Source organism: Parasteatoda tepidariorum, chromosome 10 (genome assembly GCF_043381705.1).
Source record: "Parasteatoda tepidariorum isolate YZ-2023 chromosome 10, CAS_Ptep_4.0, whole genome shotgun sequence".
NCBI classification, from domain to species: domain Eukaryota; kingdom Metazoa; phylum Arthropoda; class Arachnida; order Araneae; family Theridiidae; genus Parasteatoda; species Parasteatoda tepidariorum.
The window spans coordinates 53,134,689-53,148,369 of record NC_092213.1 but is presented as its reverse complement, the minus strand read 5'-3'; the positions used below and the strand labels follow the sequence as shown (position 1 = coordinate 53,148,369).

The window sequence follows — 13,681 nt, the reverse complement described above, 5'->3', positions numbered from 1 at the left end:
TACTTCGTGAGAGCCCCACTGTGTCTGATGATAATGTAAGCTTCAATCCTTACCGAAACACTCAGAATTAATTATTGTATTATCTCAAAATTAACTGATTGCTGGAAACATCCACTTTCCGAAAAACTGGAGTGTTTAAACGTGCTACAGGCATCCGAGCTTGATGACAAATTAAATAATAATTATTTCTTTGTGACTTTGTCTCGAGCGGAATTTATAGCCTTATTATTTTTATAATAAATTTATAGTGAATCAAAATTTCAATTACTGTCCGATTAGCTAGAGATATACAGGTATAGGACAAAATAATAGGAACACCTGTGAAAGAATGGAGTCGTTCTCGACCGTTCAATAAGCGGCGGGCACGTGTCGCAAGAATGTGCCACCTAGTGGTGATGAAAGGCAAGGTATCTGTCTAGCATTAGGCAGTGTGAGATTTGCATGAGAAAAATCTGTTTCTAGCAAAACTAGATTATGTCCGACCTCTCTGACCTTAAAAGAAGCATGATAATTGGAGCTCGCCTGGCTGGAGCGTCCGTGTTCAGAACAGCGAACCTTGTAGGTGTTTAAAGGACCACTGTATCAAGGACTCTGTCGGCATACACAAAGTTGGTAAGGTGTCTTCGGCGAGGCACAACAGCGGCAGGAAGTCGAAGTTGTCAGATCGTGATAGACGGGTGTTGAGGAGGATAGTCGCTTGAAAACGCAAGACTACACTGCCGGTGATAACATCCGAGATGAATACCCACCTTCAGAACCCTGTATCCATGAAAACCATTCAACAGCAGTAGCATGCTGCTAACATTCATGGCAGAGTAGCTATTTCAAAACCGTTAGTTTCAGCGCGGAATGCTTTGAAGAAACTACGGTAGTGCCAAGACCACCTAAAATGAACACAACTGCAATGGGAGCAAGTCATCTGGTCAGATGAATCTTCTTTTACACTATTCCGGACCACCAGACGTGTGTTCGTGTGGCGAACGCCGGCAGAAGCATTTCATGTTGACTGCCTGGTTCCAACCGTGAAACATGGAGGTGGTTCTGTGATGGTGTGGGGCGCTGTATCTGCCCGTGGATTGGGGTCTCTCGTTGTATTGAGGGGGGTGGTCAAAGGAGACCATTACCGAAGCATTCTTGCAGATCATCTTCACCCTATGCTTCATACTCTCTTTCCGGGAGAACGTCCTGTGTTCCAAGATGACAACGCACCTGTTCACACGACTAACTGTGTTCAAACATGGTTAAATGAGCATAATGATGAAGTGGATCATCTAACGTGGTGTCTTCAGTCCTCTGATTTCAATATCATTGAGCCTTTGTGGGGTTTTTTGGAGAAAAAAGTCCGTGCTCGGTTTCCTCCTCCACGCATACTCTCTGAACTCCAGACAGCCCTGCAAGAGCAATGGCTGCAAATTCCTATGAACTTTGTTCAAGACCTTTATTTGTCAATCCCACGTCGAATGCAAGCTGTCATTCAGGCAAAAGGGGGCCCAAATCCTTATTAATAAAATATTTTCACTTTTTTCACAGGCGTTCCTATTATTTTGTCCTATACCTGTATCTCTAGATATAAAGTCTCTTTATTTTAGTGCAATTTTTTTAAAAATTTGCTGTTGTACTTTTCACTTTTTTTGATCGCAAAGTATATTTTTTTTAATGACTGCTTTATTTTTTTATTAAGAGGATCAAAGAACAAAATGTTACTTGTTTCAAAACCAGGTTAAAAAGAATTTCTTTTCAAAATTATCAGCTTACAATCAATGCAATATAATTTTTTTTTATATTCAGTTGTTTATATTGAAAATTTAATTTTTAGGGAATGACAATATTCATGCCTTGACTTCTCAAAAAAAGTATACAGTCCGTTTTGATCTTGGAGCACATAATGAGACCGCTTATGCTGTTTATGATAACTTTTGGATTGATGATGAACATTACAATTATACCCTGCACATAAATGGTTACAGTGGAACAGCAGGTTAGTTATTGAAAAGGAATTTTATTTTAGGATTAGTTATTTTGTTAAATATTTAATAAAAATAAAATTTTCAACATTGCTATCACACAAACAATTATTACAAATATTGTAAATATTTTTAATAGATATTTACTAGATTCAAAAAAAATCATGAACCTTTTTTTTTTAATATGCATTTTAACGATAGTTTATATTTAACCCGTTGACGCTGAACTTTCAATAAACATATTTTTCATACTTTTATGAAAAATATAGTAACTGGAGGTCAAAATAAAATAAAAAATTATATTTAGCATTTTAAAACTTGATAATGAAATATCAAGCATGGACACCGGGACACTGCCATTGGGGTCACCTTTCCGTGTTACCAAACATGGCTCACTTCTAAAAAATATTTTTTTCAAATTTTCATTTTTTTGAAATTATTTAAGATAATGATTGATCATTGAAATTTCATTTATTTCCGAAATCAATTATTGACAAATTTTTAAATATGAAAGAAAGAAAAATTAAAAAAAAATTTTTTTTTGGGACTTAATATTTTGGAACAAATATATTTCCACGAATCTAACATATTGCTTTTGTTACTCTTGGACTGCTTTTTATTATTAAAAAAAGTACAAAAATATATATTTATTTGTTATTAGAGCGTCCGATAATATGTATATAAAAGGAATACATGTTTTCCCTCTGCGCTAAAGAGTTAAAAGACAGACAATATATTTTTATGTAATTAAAAAAGTATTTTCCCCCTTTGCATTCATTCATTCAATAATTTATTTTCTAGATTCTGAAACACTTTTTAATAAAACAGTGTCAATTAACTTTTTAAGCTAATATTTAAAAAATAAATGCTTTTAATATTTCCAACTTTTCAATCATTGCGAAATTTTTCAATATCCTTTAATCTTCCTTTATACATCATATTTTTTATTTTTTGTTTGTGTACGGTTTTCTCACATCCATAATGCTTCATTTTAATATAAATTTGTAGATTTCTTACATTTCTTTAAATTTAAATTAAGAAAATGTGAGAAATAACTTAATTCAGGTTTCACTGGTTCATAATACGAACTGAATATTACGAATCTTACAGTTGCTAGTTTTAGGCACTCCTTCATTGATGCACTTGTAAATAAAATTATACTTTAAATTAAATTTCATTAGCCGACCAGTCTGTGTAGGGGGCAGGGAATTGTCCTTGCATCAGAAAGGTTCTGGGTTCGAATCCCAGGCAAGGCATGGATGTTTCTTTCTCTCTATCTGTGTTCTATGTCCTTTCTCCTTTGTGTGTGAATGTGTGAATGTGACCCGCCCTATAAACGGGTTGTGGTAGTGTGACGTGGGCGACGCTGTTCCACCGCCGTGGCTTCGCCACAGGTGCCCACTGGGTAACGAAAAGAGAATTAGCAGTTTTGGCACTTTCTGTGGCCAATGGACAGTAGCTCCAAGTGCCCGCCATTTAAAAAAAAAATAAATAAATTTCATTAAAGTAAATTTTAATGATAACACTTTAACAATATTTAAAGTACTTTATCGTCTTTTGTGCAAATTTAAAATTGTTGTGAATTATCGAAAATTATACAGAAATTGCATGCAAATTTTGCTTTTGACTATAACGAGAAATTCACTAATTTCTGTATGACTTTTAACTTAGGCGATTAAATTTAAAGTTTCGTTTTGTTGAAAATTTATTTTTTTGTATTTGAATTTTTAAAAATAAAATAGTGTTGAGCATTCTAAAAAAATAAAAAAAATAATCAATATTATGTTTTTTTCTTTCAAATTAACTCAAACTATTCACTATAAAAAATTAAAAAAATTACGTAATAATTATATAATAGTAAATTTAAATATTGCTTTTATTATAAAAGTAGTTTTTAGGTGTATTTGAACAAATTGCCGAATTCTTAGAATTAAACGTCATTTAACGTTCATGAAATTTCGGTTGGTAGTGCTCGATACTGTTTCATTTGTGGATGAAATGAATTTTTTTAGCAAAAAGTATATTTTAAGCATCTCCCAAAATATTATACATGAAATACACTGGTGTGCAAAACTTAAGCAACAAGTGGTTTTTCGGACACAGCTACCCAACAAAGTATAAGATAGCCATGAAATTTCAGTATAATATGCACGAAATTCAGTAGAAAGATTATTTGTATGCAAATTTTAGAAATAAAACGTCGTAGGTGATGTAAGTGTACGTAAACCTTGTGGGTCAGAGCGCGCAGGTCAAAGCTGTGATAAAATGATGAAGAGCACCGTAGTTAAAGACATTCGCTGCAAGTGCAAGTGCTTTGTTTTGTGAAACATGTCTTTAAGAAATCATTTAGACGATTTTACTCGAGGAAGAATGACTGGGAAGCTTGAGGAGGGGCGTAGTGTGACCAGTGTCACCGAAGAGTTCGGGATCAACAAAAGTACTGTTTCTCGTGCTTGGAATGCCTTTAAAACTACTGGTACAGCTGTTCGGAAGGTTGGTGGTGGCCGTCCAAGGAAAACAACACCAAGAGATGACCGTTACATTGTCCTCCAGGCGAAAAGAAACCGTTTTCTGTAAGCGAGCGCCTTTTTCCAACAACTATGCACAGTCACAGGACGACAAGTATCAAGATTTACAGTGGCCTGACGCCTCAACAAAGGTGGCTTATTTGCTAGACGTCCTGAACGCTGCATACCTATAAAAGTTAGATATTCGCGACACCGTTTAGAGTGGTGCAGAGAACACGAAACCTGGACACCTCATCAATGGAGTCGCGTCCTCTTCACAGATGAGAGTCGTTTTAGTGCTACAAGCGATTCTCAACGTCAGTTGATCTGGAGAGAGGTTGGAGCTCGATTTCATCCCAATAACATCGCGGAAAGAGATCGTTACGGTGGTCCTGGAGTTGTCGTCTGGGGTGGCATTATGTTGAACGGGCGGACTGAACTTCAGATCTTCGACCGAAGTTCTGTAACTGAAGACCGCTACTGCAATGAGGTAATCCTACCCCATGTGCGTTTGTTCCGAGGGGCCATTGGACCAGACTTCATTTTTATGGATGACAAAGCCCGGCCACACCGTACTGCTGATGTTCAAAAGCTACTGGAAAGTTAAGATATCACACGAATGGATTGGCCAGCTTACTCTCCAGATCTAAATCCCAAAGAGCATGTGTGGGATGCATTAGGGAGACGTCTTGCGACACAAAAGTATCCTCCTGGTAACACCCATCAGCTGAAAGATGCGTTAAAGGAGGAATGGAGACGTTTACCCCAAGAACTCTTGGATAATCTGGTGCTTAGCATGGAGAGACGATGCCAACCAACAATTACAGTAAGGGAGGGCATATCCCATACTAGGGAACATCTGTCAGTTGTACTTACGCTTCTTCAGGCAATCGTGTGTAACGTCACTATATGTCAAATAAAGCCTTTTTTTGTTCCATACCCTACTTTAAGCTTTATATTCATTTCTGCGCCATTATTCTTTTACCATAGTTTAAGTACAAAATAATGTACATCATATTAAAATTTCATGTCAATCGGATGATTTCTTGTAGAGTTATGACAAAAAACGCACTTGTTGCTTAAGTTTTGCACACCAGTGTAATTAGTTTTAAAGCTTAAATATTGCGTATCTCTATATATAAAAGCCAAAGTCTGTTTGGATGTAAGTGTTCGCGAATGATTTTAGAACGAGAACACTGATTTTTTCTACGGTTCGCAAATTTCCAAGGGGTGGTTTGTTTCAAAGGGTTTTATGTGGCTCGGGCACAGCATCAAAAATATGAAATTTCATTGATGAAAAGCATGGTTATAGGTTGAAACATGCACTGTAATGGACATAGCATTTTTACAAATTATTTAAAAAATAGAAGCTGACAAATCAATTAGAAAAAAATTAAATTTCCTTTGAACTCGCTAAACTTATAGTTTAAGTGAAAAAGTAAAGCTTGCTATAAACAAATATGCCGGCTAATATAAGTTATCAAAAAATAGAAAAATAACACATTCTACCGTCAGTGGTAATGTTAAATCATTCTCTTTTTCTTATTCGTCAAAATTGCATTTCAATTTGAAGGCTTTTAAATTTAATAAATTGTAAACTAAAACAAACATATATATATATAGACTTATAAGCTCTACGGTTATTATGTGAGTTCTACAGACTGCTGCTGATTATTTTATCATACTTTTAGAAGAAAACTCCTAGCAGTGTATTATTTATTACAATAAAAGGTGCACGAAATATGAATCAAATCATGGGCGGTTAGAACTGATGATCAAGTTGTAGAGNTTCTAAAAGTATGATAAAATAATCAGCAGCAGTCTGTAGAACTCACATAATAACCGTAGAGCTTACGGTAAAGAACATTTTTTACTTTTACGGTTTTGAAACCGTTTACGACTAATATGGTTAATAAAATCATGAAAACGGAACTATACGGTTTTTAACCATTTACAACTAGCATGGTCTTAGAACTGTTAAAAATTTTATAGGATATAGGGGCTAGGCTTTTCATCAGTTAATGAGCATTGCGCTGTGGGCCAGAAGACTATGATCTTTGGCCAAAAGTAAAAATTAATTTTTCAACTAAATTATGTGTAGACAGTTTTAATATATCTCAAATTAGGTATTCATAATCATTCCAAACATTACAATTTACTTTTCGGACAGACAGGAGTACAATTTTATGAAAAATATGTTAACAAAAAGTTTAAATTTTAACTTTTAAATTTTTATTTTAGAAATATACATAGCAATTTCACTTTACTGTTACATTTTTATCAGAGTAATTAGTCTGAAATTATAGTACAATTTTTATCATTTGACATTTCTTATCATTTGACATTTTAAAATGTTTGAATGACTTTCGAAACTTAGTTCCACGAGATAATTAGTTAAACTTTCTTTTGTTGTCTTTTTTGATGTTCCTTCTTTCGAAAAAAAACTGCCCCATTTTGCCCGTATTGCAAAGGTGGACTTAATGTACCGAAAAACAAAAATTATGCTTTTTTCATGTTTTCGCGTTATTTTGTAATTAATTCGCGTTTATTGTAATATAACTTCGGAAATATAATTTGCTTTTCATTTTAATATAAAATTACGAAAATTACTATATTTTTATTGCTATATTTAATTATTTAAATTATATTTATTATGTTTTTATTTTTGCTTGCCATATTTCTGTAGCCATTTTGCTTTTTTTTTGGGTATTTTAGTATATTTCAAAATTTTAATTATGAATTCAATTTACCTGCACATAAAAACCCCAAAATACAAATTTTATCGAAATGCTAATTTTGGCCCGAAGCCTTGTATGCTGGCCCACTGTGCATTGGTCTGTGCTGGACACAATTTGGAGAGTGCATTACATGTGTTAAACACGAGGAAATATTGTGGGTCAAATCTGGGACTCGAACCCCAGTCATGAGACTGACAGACGGGTCTTCTCGGCTATGATATGTATGCTTTTGCAAAGAACTAAGTGGCTTTATAAGGTGGGCTTAGTTGATGCGATGAAATTCTGGTTGTTTAACCATATTATTTGGAAACAGTTAATAAATGTTTTTTCTTATATTAAACAGTCTGATTACCATCGTATTTATGGTTATTTAAGTTTTGTTTGTATATAGTAAAATGACAATAGAATAAATTGTTATTTAACTATTTTTTTCGAGAAATTTCTAACAGTGTACTTTCAAAAATGTAGATATTTAAAATTAGGACATACATATGTGCTAACTCTGCATAACGCTTTTTTTAATACTAAAAAGTGCTTTATTTTTTATTTTAGGTGATGCTATGGAATATATTCAAAACATGCCTTTTTCAACTAAAGATCGAAAAAATAGTCCTGGCTCTACCGACTGCTCTCAGTTGAGGAAAGGAGGATGGTGGTATAATGACTGTGCTAAGGCCAATTTAAATGGCTTGTATATTGCGGATGTAGTGTATGATAGCATAACATGGCTTTATTGGAAAGATACAACAACTTTGTCTAGTGTTGAAATTAAAATTCGACCTCATGGTTTTTAAATAAAATTTTCAAAATTGGATGTACGGCAATTAATTTCAAAAACACCTATCATTGAATCACGTTATTTCCTTTCCACAATTTTATCGTTATCTTAAATGCTTTAAATGCATTTGACTTCATTTCAAAATATATATTTTTAATAATGTCCATTGCATAAAGTTTTTATCTATGTATTCAAAATTGCATAAATAAATTTTCTCTTTAAAAATATTAAAACCAAAGAGAAAGAGAAGAAGATTCTAAATAACTTTTGATCTACTAATCAGATTATTTCGTACTTGAACTGTATCTTAATGACTCGTAAGTAGCTTTAATGTTGATTAATTAGTGCAGATTATGTTGATTAATTAGTTTCCACCTATCTCTTGCTTACACTTTTGAGGTCATATTTTCCAAATTGAGCCTCCTTCCGTAGTTCGATGGCCAAAAAGACAAGTACGCCAAAAACTTGTAGATTTATTAAGAAAAAAAAACAATGATTTTGTGTCTTAATTTAAAATATTGTCTATCCTCATAAATTAACATATTTCAGGTTAAGCACTCAAGCTATTAAGATGAGTCTTGGTCTCAAAATAAATTCTATCATTTCTTATATTCAGGTAGTTCTCCTTTTCCTAGCGAACTGTACAGGTCTAAAAACATTTTAAATCGAGTATTTTTAGTGATTATAAGGATATAATGTTTTAAATCTTTACAAAAAATTATAAAAAAAGTCATAAGATTATAATTTTACTATCACAACACAGTCATAGGTCAAATAAATATTTAAGTGAGAAATTTTCTAAAGTTATGTTTAGAGTTCAGAAATATGTATACGTACATATATATAGAAATAACTTTGAATACAAAATAATCTTCAATGCAGTTTTTAAACATTATTTTGTGCTTTTTATAAAATATAACATTTCGAAAGATGTAATATAAAAGGGGCGGAAAAACTGTATTATTTTGGACTTTGGCAACCCCTAACATCTAAATTATCAGAAATTTTTTATCTAAAAAAGTTCGTAAATGCGGGAAAAAACGTATTTGTGTCTAATTTTTTAATTATCTAATCTCTAATTTTTTAGTTTTAATCTAATGATCACACGAAGCTTATCTTTTATGTGAATTTTTGAAGATTATCTCAAAATTTATTCCGTATAATTTGTTTTTAATTTTGTTAAATGTGCGAATGACAGCAGGCTCGTACTAACCATTTGAAACTGAAAGAATTTTCAACAGGAGGCTTTCTAAATCTAACTTATTAAGAGGAAAACATATCTGTTATAACTAGGTAAATTGTATATTTTAAAAAAGAAATATTTCAAAATAGCTCCAAAGCAAAAGAGATGCTTGTTGGCGGCTGACAGGATCTGAACAAAGGACCTCCGGGTTGCTAATTCATAATCCAGCGGCCTTTAACATCTCGTTCTTATTTTTGGAGACTTTCTCTTCGGCTAGAGTTGGACACAATTATGATCCAAGCTTTCATTTTTTTAAAAAGAAATTCGTTACGTGAACTATAAAAAGCCTAGAATAATTTTTCTCATTAAAGAAAACGACAAACAGGAAAGCTTGTCGTAAATGGTCACTGGATCAGAAAATCATCTTCGGGTTTGAAGTAGGATGCTTTAACCACTATACAGATCGTCCTTGTCCAGGGTGAGTTGGGAAGCTTTATACAATAGCCACCGTAATGACACATCATGATATATATTTCATTCGCTCAATAGATTTTAAGTTATAGCGAAATAAAATTAAAAATTGTAATTAAAACTTTCGATCTCCTAATTAAGCTATTGGGGCAGCATTTTCCAAATTGCAACCATTCGAATCATTCAAATTGGAAATTAATATGCCGTTGTTGTGCCGCTGCTGCGGCCACAATATAAAGCTTTTTAACTAACGATGGATCAAATGTAAATAAGACTCTTTTAATAACAAAAAATTAAAATATAGTTTTAAAAAAATAAAAATTTTTTACTTTCCTACATAATTTCTGTGAACTCACGTAGGAATGTGTTATTATGTGTTTTCCAACGTTTACGTTTTTGAAGTTTTTTACTCCCGGTGGCATAGAAAGAGGAAGGACGTGTAAAGAACCCATTGCGCACAAAATTTTCTACCTCTTACTTGGATGAAAATCTCTCCAAGGCCCAAAGCTATTGGTGGTCCGAAAGTGCCATGTCCTGGTTATATGGAGGATGTTCAAATGTTTCTCAGTGTAATACCTGAAACATTTGTTGCGTTACTGCGGTTTTATGAGTTATCACATTATCCTGTTGCAAGAGTGCTGATCGGCATGCCACGTCTCTTTGGAGACTGAAGGACTGCTTTGTCTTTCTCTAAAATTTCTTAATAATAATTTGCATTAAATGCGCAGTACGCATAAGAAACAGACCACCCTGAATAACTTTTGATCTAATGATCGGATCTTCACGTTCTAGGACTCAATCTTAATAGCTCGGGAGGTTGATCTTAAATATGATAAGTAATAAATGCAGATGGTATTGTATGTTCTGGAATTAGACTCAAAAACGCACTTTCTCTAAACAAACATACCTGAGAAACTAAATTTCTAAAAGGTCAGCTTTTCCCCCCGTCTTAACCCTAAGGGGTTGAACGATATTTAAAGTATACAGGACTGTTCTTATTTCAGAAATGCTTCCATTTTCATTAAACAATTTCTAGCCGAGGAGGGCCTAAATTATTTAGCAGAGACAAGAAAGTGCCTTTAAGATAAAAGTAGCTGTATATTTAAGCTTTAAGTGGATTTTTTCATTTTACTATTCTTTTAATCGTATTGATAAGAAATATATATAAATAAAATAAAACTTCCTGACATTACTGACTCAATACGAATTAATGAATTTGTGCTAGTTAAGTTTTTTTTTTAATGAATTAGTGTTCGAATTAAAAGAAGAAGTTGTTAATGGATTTAGAGATTCTAATGCTTAAAACTTAAGAAAAAAAAGAGGGAAATCATTTTTTTAATCTTATTTTTTCAGAAAAAAGACATCTCTCAAATTTTAAGAGAAGAAATAGTTAACAAACTTTCATATGCAGTAGCTGGTAAAATTACCAGAACTGCATTTAGATATGCATTTAAAGTGAACTAGTCAGTTTTGTGGGTAACATAACGAATTTCATAAAATTTTAAAATAAATCAAACTGAATAATTGTTTTTAAATGAATTGATTTACGTTAAAAATATTTTCTTACTACAATCAAATGTTCCATTACAAGCAAGTATTTCAATTAAAATATGTCAATATTTATCTTCCAATAAGGCTTAAATTGAAATTAATTTCATTTTGGCTCATTTGGCATCATGGCTTCATAATTGCCATTTAAAAAGTTATCAAAATTATCCTCACTCACCTACTAGCTTGTTCACAGTATAGTGTGGTGGCTAGTGTGGTCAAAAACAATATTAAAAAAAATATTATGGAAAAACTAAGCAACGTTATAATTCTAAATGTAAACCAGGTGTCAAATAAATGTCCAAGTTATTTCTAAAAAAATATTGAATTATTTAAAAAATATATTTCATATGATTTTTGGAAAGACTTGTTAATAAAATGTTCACACTAGTTCCCTTTTTCCCCTCTTCTCTGTAAATTATAGTTCGAAGTTGAGTTTCAACTTTTCTTTTACGGTCATTCAACTTTTCTTTTATGGTTTTTAGTAATAAAACAGGTTTTACCCCTGATTCCGAAATAGTTTAATAAGATCGTTTGAGAGAAATGTTTGAAAAAGTGATTTTTCTCATTGGTGGGGGGTAGTAATAGCCATCGTTTGAGTATAAGTTGTAGAGGATATTGTTTTTAAAATATTTAAGAGACAATTTCAATGTTGTTTGGAAGGCTGCGGCTCTATTTAATAAAAAAGGTTTTATTTGCACTTTCTTTAATAATTAACTATTTTTTTCCGTTTTGTCATATAAGCTCAACGATCAACTTGTGAGCTGTGGTGGCTCAGGGGAAAGAGCGTTCGCCTCTCAATGAGTTGAAGCGGGTTCGAATCCCAGCGATGGCTGATCGATGTGAATTCAGCACCCAGTTCGCACCGACCACCGTGCTGAAGTAAAATATCATCAGTGATTGACGGATCTTTTGTTAGAGTCCCTTTACCGTCAGACTAACCGTTGGAGATTTTCGGGGTTTTATACATCATGTAACACAAATGGGGGTCAAAAAGTCTTCCATGAAGGCAAATTTTTCCCAATATTTAATCCAGGAGTTCCCTGGTTCAAAATTACAAGGCTACGGAGTTGAACATTGGTTGTCGTAAACCCCAAAAATTAGGTCGGCTGTTCCCCGACGGTTATAAAATAAAATAAAACAATGCTGCTCCGACATTACTAATTCAAATATAATCATAAATATTTGCTTGAAGGGTCTTTAAACTTGATATACACAAAGAGCAGAATATCCACCCAAGTTAATGTTTTCAACTACAGGCCCAACCATGAAAAACACCCTTTGGGACCACCAGGCCAGATCCTTGGTCAAATTATTAGACGCACTATAATATTCCATGTTAAAATCTTAATTATAAGGTGATATTATACAGCTTCATTGTTTGTACGCGACTGAAACCGGTTTGCACTTGTTTACGTTCGTGTATCAATTGGCTAAATTAGACGATACATAATACAAGTTCGACGATTGGATAAATTAGACGATATATTATAAAAATTTAGACGATTTATTATATCAGGTATTGTAATAGTATATTTTAATAATTAGACCAAATTATTAAACCCAATGTAGTAGTTTAATAATTGCATGTTTTGGACGAATTTATATGCAATACTTTAATATTAAAACATACATGTAATGGGTTTTTATTCATGAGATTTTTATAACTCCTATTTATTTTACTTTCAACGTACTGCATTAAATGGAACAGAGAAGGTTACTACCAAGCACCGAGTACATAATGAATGTACTGTTTTCCAGGTTGAACTTTTGTGTATAAACCTTGTTGTTAAGTGGATACAAAATTCTTTTAGTGAAAACCAAATTTTTAAATATCTCATTTGTACAGATTCTCTTTCTTCACTTTTTCTTTTGCGTGACACGACTTCTACTGAGAAGCTTGTGGTGGAAATTCACTCGATTTTGAACGCTCTTGAAAACGTAACTATTCATTTTTCTTACGTTCGTGGCCATAGCGGTATTTTGGGCAATGAAAGAGCAGACCAATTGGCTAGGGAAGCTACGTGTGGTGAAATAGACTTAAGGGTGTCTGTTCCAGCTTCTCACTGGAAGCGCATCGCTAGAGATAAAATCATTGCGGACTGGAATGCTGAATTTCTTGCTTCGCCTCGGTCGCTTTGGACGAAAAGGTTCTTTCCATCCATTTTTCACCGTTTGCAATGTAAATTCTTTGCAACTGATTTTAAATTGACCCAAATTTTAACAAACCATGGAAATTTTAAGAGATATTTATTTCGTTTCCATCTGCAGACCAGTGGAATTTGTGCTTGCGGTGATGCTGATGAAGATGCTGAACATATTCTTCTTCACTGTAGTCTCTATGCGAGTGCCCGAATGAATTTAAAGACTGATTTGAGACGTCTTTCAATTTGTTGGCCACCTGTCTTATCAGAACTGGTCAAAAGTATTGAAAGTCTTGCGGCCTTGCGGAATTTTGTTTTTAATGTAAATTTGTAAATTTTTCTCCTTTT

At 33.1% G+C, this 13,681-nt stretch overlaps 1 protein-coding gene across 2 annotated transcripts in view; it reads left to right on the top strand.

The window, feature by feature from the left end:
* The window catches only part of LOC107456144 (techylectin-5A-like), a 38,614-nt gene extending 30,591 nt beyond the window's left edge, over positions 1 to 8,023 (top strand). For both annotated transcript variants that reach the window (XM_043041139.2, XM_016073928.3), the window contains exons 5-6: positions 1,817 to 1,978; positions 7,762 to 8,023. In XM_043041139.2, coding sequence (XP_042897073.1) covers positions 1,817 to 1,978; positions 7,762 to 8,003 — 404 coding nt within the window. In that variant the 3' untranslated portion in view covers positions 8,004 to 8,023. The remainder of the gene's footprint in view (positions 1 to 1,816; positions 1,979 to 7,761) is intronic.
* Positions 8,024 to 13,681: the final 5,658 nt, after the last annotated feature.